This window comes from Cheilinus undulatus, linkage group 9 (assembly GCF_018320785.1).
Source record: "Cheilinus undulatus linkage group 9, ASM1832078v1, whole genome shotgun sequence".
NCBI classification, from domain to species: domain Eukaryota; kingdom Metazoa; phylum Chordata; class Actinopteri; order Labriformes; family Labridae; genus Cheilinus; species Cheilinus undulatus.
The window spans coordinates 3,930,937-3,946,781 of NC_054873.1; the positions used below are offsets into that span (position 1 = coordinate 3,930,937).

Here is a 15,845-nt window from a genome sequence, read left to right on the forward strand (position 1 = left end):
TTTTTAACATTTACAGAACCAACAATAACATTATACCCCTGTTATTTTCACATTTATTTAGTTGGTGAAAATACTGAAGGATGAATTTAGTTGCTAATGTTATTTAGAATGTATTAAACATTTAATTATGCTTTTATTTTGATAGTTTTGGTCATATTGGCACTTGGTGTTATGTATATAAGATAAGAAGGGCTGTCGTCAGAGACGGTGGATGTTTTTTATCAGGAAGTCACAGTGAAAGTTAGTCAGAGTGTTGGCAGAGCTGCAGGAGAGGAGACGTCTCTCTGTTTCTCTTTGAAGACTAATTCAACTGAAGACAAACACTGGTGAGTACACTGACTAACAAACACAACAACACTAACTATTCAGACTAAATGTTGTTTGAAGTCCAGCACTAAACACAAGTCAAAGCTGAAGAAGAGAGACTGAACTCAGACTAGTTCTTATCAGACTGAATACACAGCTAGGATCATCTTTAGCTACTTTACACTCTTTTACAGCTCTTTCCTCCAACTTAGAAACTAGTTTGAACGTGACAGATCTCACCGATTGACTTTGTTTAGCAGAAAGCAGAGGCTTTATTTAGTCACCATGAAGAGAACAAACCAGATAGACCAGTTTTACTCCAAGCTGACCATCCCAGTATAAATAGTTTCTCAGTGAGTTGAGTAGGGAGTGGAGAGTAGGGGAGACCGGGGTTGGCTGTTCCACTTTTTCACTCTGCTGTGTTTTACTCATGATCAATACATCTGACAGTGATTGTTCCTTAATCAGACTTTAGTTTAAGGTCTGTCAGTGAAATGAGTCCATTTTATTCTTGTAGATTATTTGATGAGTGACCAGACGTCCCTGATTTCAGGGGACAGTCCCCGTTCTAACAGACCAGTCCCCAGAAATGTCCCCATTTTACTGTGAATTTTAAAAAACTCCCACAAAGTTAAGTGGATGCTGCAGCTCTGACATATTTCAAACTGATCCTCTGTCAAAGAATTCATAAAATGTTGTTGGTTTTGTCTGCAGCCTGGAGGCATTTTGATGAGTGATTAAGTGATAACATTAAACTCAGGCATTTCCTGTAAGTAAGTAGTCTCATGTTCCTTCAAAATAAAAGTCAAGGTGTGTCAAATGCCTTTAGTGTGAAGCTCCAACTGAAAGAAATGTTTGGTTGTAGTCAACCAAAGAAAAACTTGGTTGACCAAAATCACACTCAGGCACCAACTAATCGAGCGGTCGTTCAGGTAAAAAAAATTAAAAAATTAAAAAAAATTTAAAAAAAGTTAATTCATTAGAAAAATGTAACTCATTTGGCTCATCACGTCTTACTATATAATATAATTAATTGAGAGACAAAATAACCTCAGATCATTGTTTTTCATTCATTTATAATGGTAACTAATAACAGGATCACCTGATCCAGCCCACGCTGTGTCATTTACGAGCATAAAGCAGACAACATGCAGGGTTTATTTACGGAGGTGAGAGGAGAAAAGTTTGCTCGTCGGGACTTCATGACCAGCTGACATTGCCTTTTATCACCTCTCCTTTCTGTGTGAATGTAAGAGAAGCTAAAGCTAACGTGAACACTTCAGAGGGATTATAAAAGGAGATGATACTACACAGCCTATTTGCCGACAGCTGAATTAAAATGACCGTAGGAGTTGATGCAGTGAGGGAGGGCAGAGCAGACGCTCAGCAGGGCCACTTCATAACAGCCTGCATCTTTGTGATGAGTTGATGTGTTGTTTCTGAGCGTTAGTGCTGTAAATATCAGAAAATATCCCACTCTGCTAGCTTTGTGTGCTTCTCTACGTGTAATTCCTAGAGCTGCATTGCTCCTGTTCCCAGCAGCACGTCTCTCTCAATTAGTCAACTGCTCCCACGCTTTTGCGGGGGGGGGGGTTTAAAGCTTTTCGATCAATTAATCGACCAATTGAATTGAAGCTGTCAGCCCTAGTGATAACTTGATACAGAGCTAAGGCAGCTCATTGTTAGGAAAAAAAAGATGAAATCAGAGAAATAAAGTGAAATATAAAAAACTTCTAGATCTAGAGTATGATCCAGATCACTTCCAAAATGTATTCACACAGGATTAGAGTTACCTGATGAAGTCTGGTAAATTATGATAATCTCAGAAGACATTTATTTAACCTCTTCAGTATCGACCATGTCTGTGATTAAAAACCTTCAGGGCAGATACCACGCTTCAGCACATTTCCTCCTAATAGCATGAAATTTAAGATCATGGTTATTTTGCTTTTTGACAGCCTCTGCTGCTTTTACTGCACATTTTTTATTTCAAAAACTGGACATTGTGAAAGTAAGATAGACATTCACTAATAACTCAACTTAATTCCTTCAAGTGCAGCTGGTCATTTGTCCTCTCTTTAAATGCAGCGCTGCTCCTACTACTGTAGGGTCTAATGTCAGTATACTTTAAAGGGATACTTCAACATTTTAGCAAATTCGCCCATTGCCATAATTCCTATAGTCTTAGTAATAGGTTTGTTTCCTTTAGTTGTCCATGCAAGCTGTTTCTAGATCTGGGGGGACTGTTAAACCAGCTGCACCACTAACGCTATGTTAGCAGATGGAATTTTCGCTTTCTCTCATCAAACTCATCAAATACACAATCCAACAACTCCAAAACGCTCTCGTGGACAAGTTGTGACCTGTACATTCACCACGCTATGAAATAATAACGTATAATTATGTAACATTACGACACATGGAGCAAATACTCGGAACTATTTCTTAAGTAAACCACTGGGCGGAGCGACACAGTGCAGCAGCCATGTCTGGAGTGTAGTTCCGGCTTTGCATTTACCTTTAAAACATCTCCGTCTCCTAATGTTCCATGATTATTTCATAGCGTGGTTAATGTGCAGGTCACAGCTTGTCCACAAGAGCATTTTGGAGTTGTTGGATTGTGTATTTGATGAGTTTGATGAGGGAAAGCCGGAATACCATCTGCTTACATTGAGTTGGCACAGCAGGTCCGAACTCGGCAGCGGCCATCTAAAAATAGCTTGCACCGACAACTGAAGGTAACGAACCTGTTACTTAGACTATAGGAATTATGGCAATGGACGAATTTGCCAAAATGTTAAAGTATCCCTTTAACATGTCATCAATAACACAGCTGTAGTCTGAAATGTGTCCCTCAGTGTCCAGTAATCAGAACAGCTGAGTTGTCTATTAATGAGGAGACTGAGAGAGAAAAGAGAGAGGAAGACAGGAGGAGAAGAAAAGAAGAAAAAAGAAAATTATTGTATTAATGATGAACTTTAACTGCGTTAGACACGGAGGAAACAACCAGATGTGAACTCCTGAAAAGTGTAAATGCTGTCACATTCTCTGGGGATCAGTGGATGTCAGTGAGTCATTTTGTACATGCACTCCTGCACATTTGTATTCCAGTGTAGAAAAATGTGTTTGACAGAAGTCTGAACTGTTTCAGTCATGGTGTTGCACCACACTGGTGTATCAGTTCAGCACTCATTAAAATAATCTAGAAGTCAACATCATGAAGTTAGTGATGCTGTGATTGTGAAAATCAGGGATATTAAAGAGACAGCAACGAAAATTAAGCGTTTCAGACGGAGGTTAAAATAAGGGTTTTTCGGGACGCCAGTGTGCGAAACATGAGGAGTTTTTTGAGCTGTAAACCATGTGAAGCTACTACGTGGGTATCAGAGAGATGGTGTAAAGCCTTGTAGGAAGGCATAATACCCCCTCTTTAAAGTGTCCCACTATTTTTGGGCCAATTGCAACCACATCCAAGACCCTGTGCTAGCTGCAAAGCCAGCTGGTCTGGACAGTCAGCTGAAGTGTGGGCAGCAAAACAGTGCTGTGACTTTTGTCATATTTTAGCATTTTCTCTTACAGAGCTTTCCAGGTTTGATATTCTTAGCTACTGCTGTCAGTGCATGACAAAATATTTGCAGATCGATGACTGTTAGCAGGGCGACCATCAGCCAGTGTCGATGTTAAAGTGATGCATTGGTGCATCATGACCAAAATATTCTCACCTCAATACAACACACTGGAAGGCATTGAATTCACATTTTCAATAAAATTGAAATATAAACTTTTTTTAAATTCTAAACATGCCTTTTGTCCTCAGGTTGTAGAGATGTCTGCTGCCAGCTGTCTGCTGACTGAAGATCAGTTCCTGTGCTCCATCTGTCTGGATGTCTTCACTGATCCTGTCACCTTATCATGTGGACACAACTTCTGTCAAAACTGCATCACTAGACACTGGAAATCTAAAGCCCCTTATCGGTGTCCCAACTGTAAAGAGATGTTCTCCACCAGACCACAGCTGAAGATCAACACCTTCATCAAGGAGATGTCTGCTCAGTTCAGACAGTCAGCTCAGCAGAAATCCAGCAGCAGCAGCTCAGAGAGACAAGTTCCCTGTGACGTCTGCACTGGAACCAAAGTGAAGGCCCTGAAGTCCTGCCTGGTGTGTCTGGCTTCTTACTGTGAGACTCACCTGGAGCCTCATCTGACCAAGTCAGGTCTGAAGAGACATCAGCTAATGGACCCTGTGGAGAACCTGGAAGACAGGATGTGTGAGAAGCACGACAAACTGCTGGAGCTGTTCTGTAAGAACGACCAGAGGTGTGTCTGCGTGCTGTGCTCAGTTCAAGACCACAAGACTCATGATGTTGTTCCTCTGAAAGAAGAATATGAAGGAAAGAAGGCTGAGCTGGGGAAGACAGAGGCTGAAATTCAGCAGATGATCCAGAAGAAACGAGTGAAGATTGAAGAGCTCAAACACTCAGTGGAGCTCAGTGATGAGAACGCAGACAGAGAGATAGCAGAAGGTGTTGGAGTCTTCAGCGCTCTGAAAGAATCTGTAGAGAGACGCCAGGCTGAGCTCATCAACAGCATCAAAGAGAAGCAGAGAGAGACGGAGAAACAGGCTGAAGGCTTCATCAGAGAGCTGGAACAGGAAATCTCTGAGCTGGAGAAGAGACGTGCTGAGGTGGAGCAGCTCTCACGCTCTGAAGACCACCTCCAACTCCTCCAGAACTTCACGTCTCTGAACGCTGCTCCACCCACCAAGGACTGGACTGAAGTTAGAGTCCATCCACCTTCATATGAGGGGACTGTGGTGAGAGCTGTGAAGCAGCTGGAGGAGACCATCAGTGAACAGATGAAGAAGCTGTTTGAGACCGAGCTGAAGAGAGTCCAGCAGTATGAGGTGGATGTGACACTAAATCCTGATACAGTTAATCCCAGATCTCCCGACAGACCCCAGGGTAATAGCTGTAGATGTGTCTTATCAAAGCGTGATTTTACTTCAGGCAGATTTTGGTTTGAAGTTGGGGTTAAAAAGTTGACATCATGGACTGTAGGAGTGGTCAGAAAAATGGCCAACAGGGTGGACACCCAACTGAGCCCCACAAACGGTCACTGGACTGTATGTCTGGATCGTCCAAGCAACTACTTCGCCGCTGCTGGTCCACCAGTCCGTCTCTCTCTTCAGTCTGGTCCTGAGAAGGTGGGGGTGTTCGTGGATTATGAGGAGGGTCTGGTCTCCTTTTATGATGTTGATGCTGCAGCTCTGATCTACTCCTTTACTGGCTGCTCCTTCACTGAGAAAATCTACCCATTCTTCAGTACCTGCAGGAATGATGGTACCACAATCCACAGCGGTAATGTTAGGTGGTTTTCAAATTTTTTTAAACATTAAGGATTACCTAACTTTGGGACATTAGGGTTGGGAGAGGTTGTCACTATAAACTGCAAAATCATGTTGTGTGTTTAACATATAAAAGCGTTCGCTACTTGGGCCTGTGCATGATCTACAGATGGACAATAGGTTAATAGGAGTTAATGGGTAAAATATTTAAATGCTTCTATAATAAACCTGTGCAAAGTCCCCTTTAAGACAATACAGGGTTTTTTAAGTTCATGTATATGCACAGACTGGCCCACAATGTTGCTATTTGTGACTTTGATTCAACCGCTGCTCCATCCTGTCTTGTTCTCATCTCGTCATCTGTCAGTCACTCATCAGTCAGCTGTTGGCTGTACGTATTATCAATCACAAACTTCATGAATGAAGCACAATGGGCTGTTGTATAGGCTTCTGCAGCATTTAAACTTAACAAAACTAACTCTGTTTGACCACTGTAGAGTACACTGTTGATTCAAAAATCAGAAGTTACTGTCCCTAATAAACAGGGCGTTTGTTGTGGAACAGCAGCCAGTAGTGGTGTGTGATACTGCAAAACTCAGTATCTATCCAATACCAAGTAAATACAGGGCCAGTATCACCGGTACTGATACATTCAATGCAGCAGTGTACATAATTCTTAAATTAATATAAACAACATACACTCAACAATTACTCAAACAACATAATATCTCACTAATTTATCAATCTTGTTTTTTCTGAGTTATTTGAAACTGTTAACTAAGTATTCAGGGAAAAAAATATAAACTCCTGGTTGAAATTTTAAGACCAGTTGAAAAATTGCAAGAATTTACATTTTGCACTGTTGGATCTTAAGAAGGTTCTAAGTACAGCTTCAAAATGCAAAAAGAAGAAATGGGAGCGAGACAAAAAAAAATTTGCATAAGCAATTTATTGAAAACAACAATTGAACTGAAATAACACCACAGTCAATACTTTGTTCATATATTTATACACACCCACATAAATATAGTGCTTAACAAATTTATTAGACCACCACCCAAAGTAAGGTTTATGCCACAGCTGTATCATGAGGTGCTTTAATGTGGACTCTTTCATTTTCAGTGAGCTCTCCACGTTTTACCATTTTGAACAGGAATGAGGGATTTCAAACTGAATTCACCTTTTTATACCAAAATTTGAGCCGACTCACTGGGCTTCTCTGAGAAGTCAGAAATTAATCAAGCATAACATTCAACCACTAAAACTCATTTTTCTGTTCAGGAATGCAAGTAAATAACTATAATTTGACATATTAATCAAGAAATATTAATGTGCTTTACTATTTTTTCAGTTTTTTTGTAAATCAGTAAATTCGATAATTCATGGATAACAATACTAATTACATTTTAGCAGTAAGAATATCATTTGGGTTAAAGAGCTTCTACATATTGGTGTATTAACTATTGCAGACACATAAAAATGATTTTGGTAATTAGCAGTGCTGTTAATTTAGGGAAGCTGTGGCATAAACCTTACTTTGGGTGGTGGTCTAATAAATTTGTTAAGCACTGTACATATATGTATATAACATCATAGCTATATAAATATATATATATATATATATATATATATATATATATATATATATATCTACAGAATTCTGACTTTAATCTGAGATTAAAGTCAGAATTCCAACTCCTCAAAAATGTCAAATTTTGACTTTAATCTGTCTTGTGTAGATGTTAAACATCTACACATCACTCAGGAAGAAAAATTACCTGTTTTTTTTTTTTTTGTGTGTGTGTGTGTTTTTTTGTTTTGTTTTTTTTTTTTGTCTTGGTAGTAGCCAGGTCATTGAAAAAGTGAATTTCAATTTGCCTAATTACGATGCAACCTTTACCATGCTTTTTGTTTATGTAATAATACATAAAAATATTGTAACCACTGTTTAGATTGAAATGAATTAGATGCCATTTGAAACAGTAATACACCAACATCTATTAGGTTGACAGGAGGAGGGAAGTAAAACCAAAATAATGACTTTGTATGAAAACAAGTTAATATTTATTCACGGAAATATTTAGTCTGTGTGAACTTTCACTTTAAAGTGGGACTGTCCTCTCTAATTCTTCCTCATGTACCTGGGTACTATTTTTTAGTTGTTGTAGAAATAAAGTTCTTGTAAATAGTTCAAAGTTCAGTTTAGTCAAGTCAGAAGTGAAGTTGAATCAGCGGTTTCTCTGTTTAGTTAGTTTGGGGCCCATGTATCTGTCTGTGAGGTCTTATCTGTGATCCAAGTGGAGAAGCCAATGAAGACTCTGGGTCAGGATCCTCCACCTCCCTCCCTGCAGCCGCCGTGGTGGTTGGAGTACCGCTCGCCGCTGGAATTCTTCTTCACTGTCTCAAAAATCCACCAGAATAAAAAACAACCTGCATACCGTCATACCGTTGACTCTTACAAGTATCTCGGAACTGTGTTTGACTCTGAACTAAAGTTTGTTCTGAACACAGAGTCAATAGTCAAACGGGGTCAGCAAAGGATCCACTTGTTGTGGAAGCTGAACTCTTTTAGTGTTTCTGAGGGCATCTTATCTTGTTTTTATCATTCTTTTATTGAAAGTCTTTTAACTTTTTCTTTTGTGTGTTGGTTTAATGGACAGTCTGTAAAGGACAGGAACAGTCTAAACCAGATAATCAAAGTCTGCTCCAAGATTATTGGTGTCCAGCTGGAGGACCTAAGCTCCCTCTGGAAGAAACGTGTGGTCCAGAAAGCCAGAGGAATAATAAATCAGCCTGAGCACATTCTCTCCTCTGACTTTTCTCTTGTGCCCTCTGGGCGGCGCTATCATGCACCCCCAAGGAAAACCAACAGATACTCAAACTCATTTATCCCTTCAGCTATCAGGCTGCTAAATGCTGAGAGGTGAACAGAATCTGATTGGTGTGTTTTGCTTCTTAATGCATCCTTGACATTGTATTAATTGTACTTATTGTATTCATTGCTGATCCTGTGGATCTGTTGGCACTGATGTGAATGTGGTTGCTTATTTGCTGCAGTGAATGTTTTGGATTTGTTTGTTTTTGTTCCCTGATTGTTTGGATCGTTTCAATAAGGCAGGGTAAACTGTGAACTGAATTGCCCTTCGGGGATTAATAAAGTCGTCTGAATCTGAATCTGAAACAAAACTCAAATTAATGTCTATATTTTCTTCTTCAAGGATGCAAATGAGCTGTCAAATCTTGTGATAATTTTCTCACGTTAATCTCAGTATTTTCACTCTAATGCTCACAAGAAAATAGAAAATAAACCTGGATGTGTTTTTGTAAATGTTAAATTCACAAAACAAAAGCTTATCAAGCAACAATATTTCACATTTCTTCTATCAAAATATACAATGTTGAGTTCTTTTAGCAAAGAAAACATTTCTCTCATTGTTTTTTCTCTTTTTCGTGGTCAGAGTGAGCACCAGCTAACATCAGTCTAAGCTAGCAGTAGACAAAAAAGACACTCACCGCAGAAAAGTCATCAAAACACATGAAAATGTGCTCCTCCGTAACCCCTCAGTCAACAAAAATATCCAGCAACTTCAACACTCTTCTTCAAAATCACTTTTTCTACCAGAACAACTTTGTTTCTTCAAGTCTGTGTTAAGCTAGCTGCCTGGGCCATCGGCTCCGTGCGTTCTCTTCTCCTTTCTCTCTGCTCTCTGCCCCTCCCAACCTGAGCTGTTTCTCAATATGCACACTTCAGCGGACTTCTGGACTTGTGATACGTCATCAATCAAAGCCAAAGTTCTGTTCCAATTCAAAGTCCGCATCGAAACAAGTTTGGTCCAAGTACCCGGATGTGGACTCGCCCCGCCCCTTTTACCAAGTCTGCTGCCGGACGCAACTTGAGCGGACTTTTCACAGTTACAATCCCACAATGCAATTCGCGCTGTCCAGCGGGAAACTTAAACAATAGCGGAGGAGAAGACGCACAATTGTAAGTAACCGTCGCTCCCATGTAAAAATATGAATAAGATACTTATTTGTGACAGAATTTTGTTTGAAACCCGGAAACGTTGGATGAGTTGGATAAAATTAATTACTGTTAAATTATAAATGGACAATGTCGGTGTTTTTTGAAGCGTTAGCAACGGGACATAAGGCTATGTACCTCTGCAGCTACCGACCTATGTGTTAATGCTATACTGCTGTGAACAGCTTTATTTCAGTATTTCAGTAAAGCTAATACAGCTAAAAGTTAATCATGTGTAGGCCAACTACTGCAGTTTAACATGAACACTGTATGGTGTTACAGCATAAAAGTGCAATAATCGCTTGTCTTTTATAATGACGGTTTAAACTCTTTTCTATCAAGGGACAACTGAGGAAACCTGGGCTCTGATTCAATGGTGAGGGGCCAATGAACGCCTGTTTACCGGCAGGCGTGGGTCCGAACAGACTGGTTGGGAGTGAGTAATGATTTCAGTGCTGTTATCATTGCTTATTGTATGTCTAGGGGCGTGATGAAGACGTTTTATGGCTATATCTACGATGGTTAATTTTATATGTGCTCCTGTTTTGCCAGGGACTTTATGACAACTTCTGGCCTGCCTATATAAGCTAGGCAGGCCACGAAGAAATGGTGCAACCTAAAGGATAAATACAAGGTAATGTCCTGCCTCTGTTTGCATTGGTTACTGAAATCTATCCTGATACAGTCCTGTCAAAGAAGTGCAGTTTGCAAAGCCATGTATCAAAATAAACAGACAAGAATTAATGCATAGTATGTAATGTATAGCATGGCTGTGAATATAAATACACTATCAATATGAGCTGGAAAGTATTTGTTTCTGTTGTCTCAGGAGCTTAGAGCTTAGGGACCCACCAACAGACAAAGGGGTAGAGGCTGGAGATGTGACTGCTGCCACCTGGCAGTGGTACTCAGACATGGATCCAGCACTCCAGGGGCAGCACTCAATCAGCCCACCCCTGGTTGTTGCATCCAGTCTGACTGCCACTACAGGTGGGTCAGTCAGCACACCAGCCTCTACCCCCACCCCAGAGGAAGCCAGGGCCAGGAAGGAGAGTATGCTGGAGTTTATGAGGGAGCAGGCAGAGAGAGATGAGGAGAGGGAGAAAGAGAGAGAGCAGCAGCAGAGAGAGCAGAGAGATATTTAAGTTTGTTTGAGAAACTTGTAAATAAATTGTAAATAAATCATTTTTGGCTTTGAACTCGAGCAATGATTCATTTAAACAATATTGATATTCTCCAATAATTCAGACATTTATGTAGTGTTGAACTGTGACAGACTGTTTTAGAAAAATAGAATATATAAGCATTGTTGATATCCAAAATTTCCATAATCATTTGGGCTTATACTGATACATGTATTTATCTAACTATAGACTGAGTAGGTCAGAGCCAGAGGAAGAAATACAACACATCCAACAATATTTTTCTATAAATATGTTTTATGTAGAAATATGTACAACAATATTCATTAGAAAATACTAAGATGTTTAAGATTTACAGATTAACAAACAACAAATGAACAAGTTAATGATTATGCTTTTAATATCAACAACTGATTAGTATAAACAAATTTAAAACATTTAATTATAAGAAACTGATTAAAACTGATTAATTAGAACTATAACAAAACTTTTTACATTTTGTCCCATCTAGCCCGAACATGACTCCCAGCTAAAGGTAATCGTGGTGCTCCAGGCATGGAGGTAAGTCATCTGGAGCAGATGTCTGGGCAGCAAGCCTTCTGCAAAGGACGTTCCCAGACAGGTCCCTCCTAGTGGACTCTGGGTGCTCGAAGTCCTCCTCTTCACCGTCTTCCTCCAGGTGCTCCTTCTCCTCCAGGATGTCCTCTGCTGCCATGCAGATGTTGTGCAGCATGCAGCAGGCTGCAACAACTTTGGGGGCAAACAGGGGCTGGATCTCCAGGGCTCGGAGGAAAATTGCCCGCCAGCGGGTCTTGAGAAGCTCCTCTCAATTATGTTGCGAGCTCTAGCATGGTACCTGTTGAACCTCGCTTCTACCTGACCTATTAATTGATATTCATAGAGAAATGTATGATATATTTAAATTCATCACAGTAACAGTTTTCATGTGTGTGTTTAATTTTCTTTTTATAAGCAAGAACATGTCCCTATTTTCAACAGGCTGCCGGTACGGGGTGACAATGGCCACAGGATACTGCAGGCATGGGTATCCTCCATCGCCCAACAGAAAATACCCAGCTGGTGGATAGAGGGCCTGCTGGTACATGGGCGATCTTCTGAGGACCAGGGCATTGTGAACGGATCCTTTGTTTCCAATACAAACATCAAGGAAAATACCCTGTGAGTCACAAATGCCCTGCAAAATGATGGAGGGGAAAAGCTTCCTATTTATGTAGCTCCTTTTCTGTGGCTCTCCAGGTGGCCGGATCCTGATGTGGCACCAGCAGCCCAGCGGAATGCCTCATGGCCAAGAAGACGGGCAAAGCTGGCCCCCACCTCCGCAATTTCCTCAACTTTGGGGATATGTACCACCTTGTGCAGCATGGTCATCATTCTGTTGACGGTGTGGTGGACCACCCTGCAGACTGTGGCCAGCGGCATGCTGTATATATCAGCTGTGACCCTGTAAGAGGCCCCACAAGCCAGCCAGTAAACAGTCACCAACACGTCCATCATGGCACTCCATCCATGGCTCTTCTCTGTGGGCAGCATCCGGAGTAGCATGTTGATGCTGTCCCTGGAGAGCCTGAAGGCTGGTGTTGTGTCTGCCCCCGAAAAAAAACATGGCGAGGATGGGTGCACTGCGGTTAAGCTGGGCGTACCTCCACAAGGGCTCTCGGTCCTGGTCATAATGGGGGGAGAAAAAAAATGAAATCAAGTACTGTCCTTTTTTCCATATTTATTATTCATGAATTTTAACTTATTTATTATTGTTATTACTGTTATTTATTAACTTATTTATTATTCTTATTTAACTCATTAAAATTGACTACTTAATGTTTGTTTTGTGAAATTAATTGTTATATGTATGTATAATTAAAGTCTTCTAAAGAAAAACTAAATTTTCCTCCAAAATCTGTCAGATTTCAGCCAAACACTTCTTGCTGTGTGTTTAATTTATCTCTGGAAAGTTAATGGGTCCCCCTGCTTCTGTGTCCTGGGCATAAAAAGTAACTATTATATGTTTACTGTGACAGGTTTAGTTATAAAATGTTTAATGGCCAATTTTTGACTGATAACATGTACATTACATGTAGTGGTGGGTGGCCATCACTCTGTCATACAGTTTGTGGTGTGATTTATAATGATGTTTCTACACTAAATTAGTTTTCACTTTAGATGTCAGTTTGTTTATCACTGGAACAGAGCTTATCTAGTGATGTAATGTCAAAGTGCTTTTCCCTTTTAATTTAGCTCTCTATTAAGAGGTGTTTTTCATTCATATGATGGAAAAAGATGTTTAAATGTCGTTACCCGCAGCAGGTAAACAAAGTAGTCACATCTTCCTTAATGTGCCATGCCTCATAAAGTACAATATCAAATTACAGTATACATCAAGAAATGAGTACAGTGCTTGCCGTAAAGATAATTAGTGGATCCAAATCTGAATGAGATGAAATGAACGTACAAAGGCAGCGAAACTGGCCAGAAGGGCGCGTCTCCTCTCCGTCCTCTGCCACATCCTGGCCCTCCTCTGACCAATCTGCTTCCTCAGACGAGCTGCCTCCTCTTTGTTGGCGATGTAGAGGATGCCGACGGCAATGGCAAGCTGAATTCTATTCATTTTTAATTGATGTTTGATTTGTTTGAATAGATTCGATTAGTTTGATTAGATTTGATTAGTTTAAATTATGTTAAGATGAAGCAAGTAAATCTCTCTATGGTTCTCTTCCCCGCTGTTGGTTGGCTATTTATACCCAGAAAGACACAACTAAATTAACATATAAATTATTTTTTAAAAATGAATAAAAAAATGAGACAGGACTTTAATTTATATCATTTTTTTTTTATTTTTTCGTCAACAAACTACCAGCAAGGCAACCGGATGTGACGTGTAGGTACGTAGAAGGGGATGCTAGCAAAGTATGCTGCTGTTCCAATAGTAGTAGGATCGTTCTGCGGACTTCTGTACCCCTGAAGTCCAAAGTCTGGAACGAACTTGCCAAGTCTGAATTTCCAGAGAATGCAAGTTTGAACTCATGAACTTTGAATTGAGAAACAGCTTGAGTGTTTTGGAATGGCTATACGCACTGTGATTGGCTCATCGCGTTTGAGGGCAGGACTTAGCCATAGGTCAATTGGACAACATAGAACTGAATTTTTAAAACAGTGTTGTGGTGTCCATCAGGGCTGCAGTCTATCACCGACTCTTTTTAACATTTACATTGACAATCTGTCCAAACTTTTGGAAAATTCCTCAGCCCAAGGACTTGACCTAGAGGGAAAAGAAATCAAGTGTCTTTTCTATGCTGATGACTTACCACTGCTGTCAAAAACAGAACAAAGTCTACAAGAGCTTTCAAATGTCCTTTAAAGTTACTGTGAAAACTGGAAGATCAGTGAGAATCTGGAGAAAACTAAAATCATAATATTTCAAAAGAAAGCCAGAACACAAAGACAAAAGTAGGGGTGACCTGGAATAGTAAGCGATTCGACAATTCGCTTCGGAGGAGTCTGATTCGACTATGAGCCTCATAGTTGAATCAGACTCCACCCACTGTCCTGCGGTGCTAGGGTTGTTTATCACCTCAGACGGGAAGCACATGGCTAATTATGTATGCACGATGATGTTAAAGCAAATCTAGCTCTCTGAGCATGCTCAGTATTGCTGGGGACTATGCAGGGAAAGTGGGAAAGTTTGACCAGAACTTTCTCGTAAACCAGAATTTTAATCTAAGTGAGGTTTTCCTGGTTAACCAAAGGCTTAATATCATCAGCGGTATAGAGGGATTTTGTGTCATCACTGTGAGTAATGAAGAGGCTGAAACGAAGGGAACTGTATAGCTGAGCGTCGTAAACACTGATACAGCAGCAGAGAGACAGGTCTACGCTGGCTAATTAGCAGAAGTAGTCTTGGATAAGCTGTTAATGAGAGGAGGACTGGACCGGACTATCTGCTGTGGAGCTTTTGTCTTTTCAGAACTAGTCCAAATAAACCAGGATGGTTGGATTTCCAACTTTAGCAGATGCTACAGTGATATCATCATGAGGACTGATATCAGCAACTGACGGTAAGACACATTTTTCATTTGAAATGTAGAGTTCTAACGCGGTGTCCAGTTAACAGAGCACTTGTGTTATGTGTTTGGATGCTTCGTTGTTGTCGCTGGAGGATGGTATTTGGCTGTTGTAAGCTACTAATTTATAGTACGATGTTAGCCTGTTAGCCATTGTGCTAACAGGCAAACAGTGCTGATGTGAAGCTAACTGTTGTTGTTTATGAGTTTAACGTGGGCGTATATTGTGTAACCGACTGCATGTGTAAGGAAAAACACGCAGCTTTCATTTTGATACTTTAAACCACTTACCCAAAAAAATAAGAGAGAGATTTATACGTTTTGCTGCTGTTAATGCAGCAAAATAATGTTAAAGCAAATGTCCGGTAGTCTAAATGGCCGGAATTCTTGAGGACTGCCGATCCGGGGACAAAAAAGTCCAGCGGAAACGCTGTTCGACTATTCGTCGACTAAAGGCAAAATCTGACGAATCAGATTTGACTATGAAAAACCTTAGTCGTTGACACCCCTAGACAAAAGCATCAATTCTGTTTGGGAGACACAGTTCTAAATCACTCTACTGAGGATTCTTACCTGTGTCTAGTTATTAGTGCATTTGGACATTTTGCTAAGGCTGTGAGCTCATTGGCTGATAAAGCTTGTAGAGCTTATTACAGCATCAGAAAAACTCTTTTCAGTTTAAACCTCCCAGTAAGGATTTGGCTCCAGATTTTTAAAAGTGTTATTGAACCAATCCTCCTGTATGGAAGCGATGTGTGGGGCCAGTCAATCGAATCCAAGCTCAGGGACCTTAAACCCAGTGGAGGAAGTCCATCTGGAGATTTGTAAAAACATTTTAAGAGTCCACAGGAACTGCCCAAACCACAGCTGCAGAGCAGAGCTGGGTCAATTCTCCCTCTTAATTCAAATCAGAAGATAATTAAGGAAATTCACCAACCACCTCATAGAATCCGAGT

General features: G+C 40.3%; 1 protein-coding gene across 1 annotated transcript; it reads left to right on the forward strand.

Annotated features, from left to right (window-relative positions):
• Positions 1–257: 257 nt before the first annotated feature.
• On the forward strand, positions 258–11,996 carry LOC121515676 (E3 ubiquitin-protein ligase TRIM39-like). The gene is made up of 7 exons (XM_041796572.1): positions 258–326; positions 4,124–5,663; positions 7,949–8,144; positions 10,501–10,724; positions 11,367–11,374; positions 11,493–11,665; positions 11,813–11,996. Exons 2-7 carry the CDS (start codon positions 4,133–4,135, stop codon positions 11,994–11,996), a joined length of 2,316 nt encoding a protein of 771 aa, XP_041652506.1. The 5' UTR covers positions 258–326; positions 4,124–4,132.
• The last annotated feature ends 3,849 nt before the right edge of the window (positions 11,997–15,845 follow it).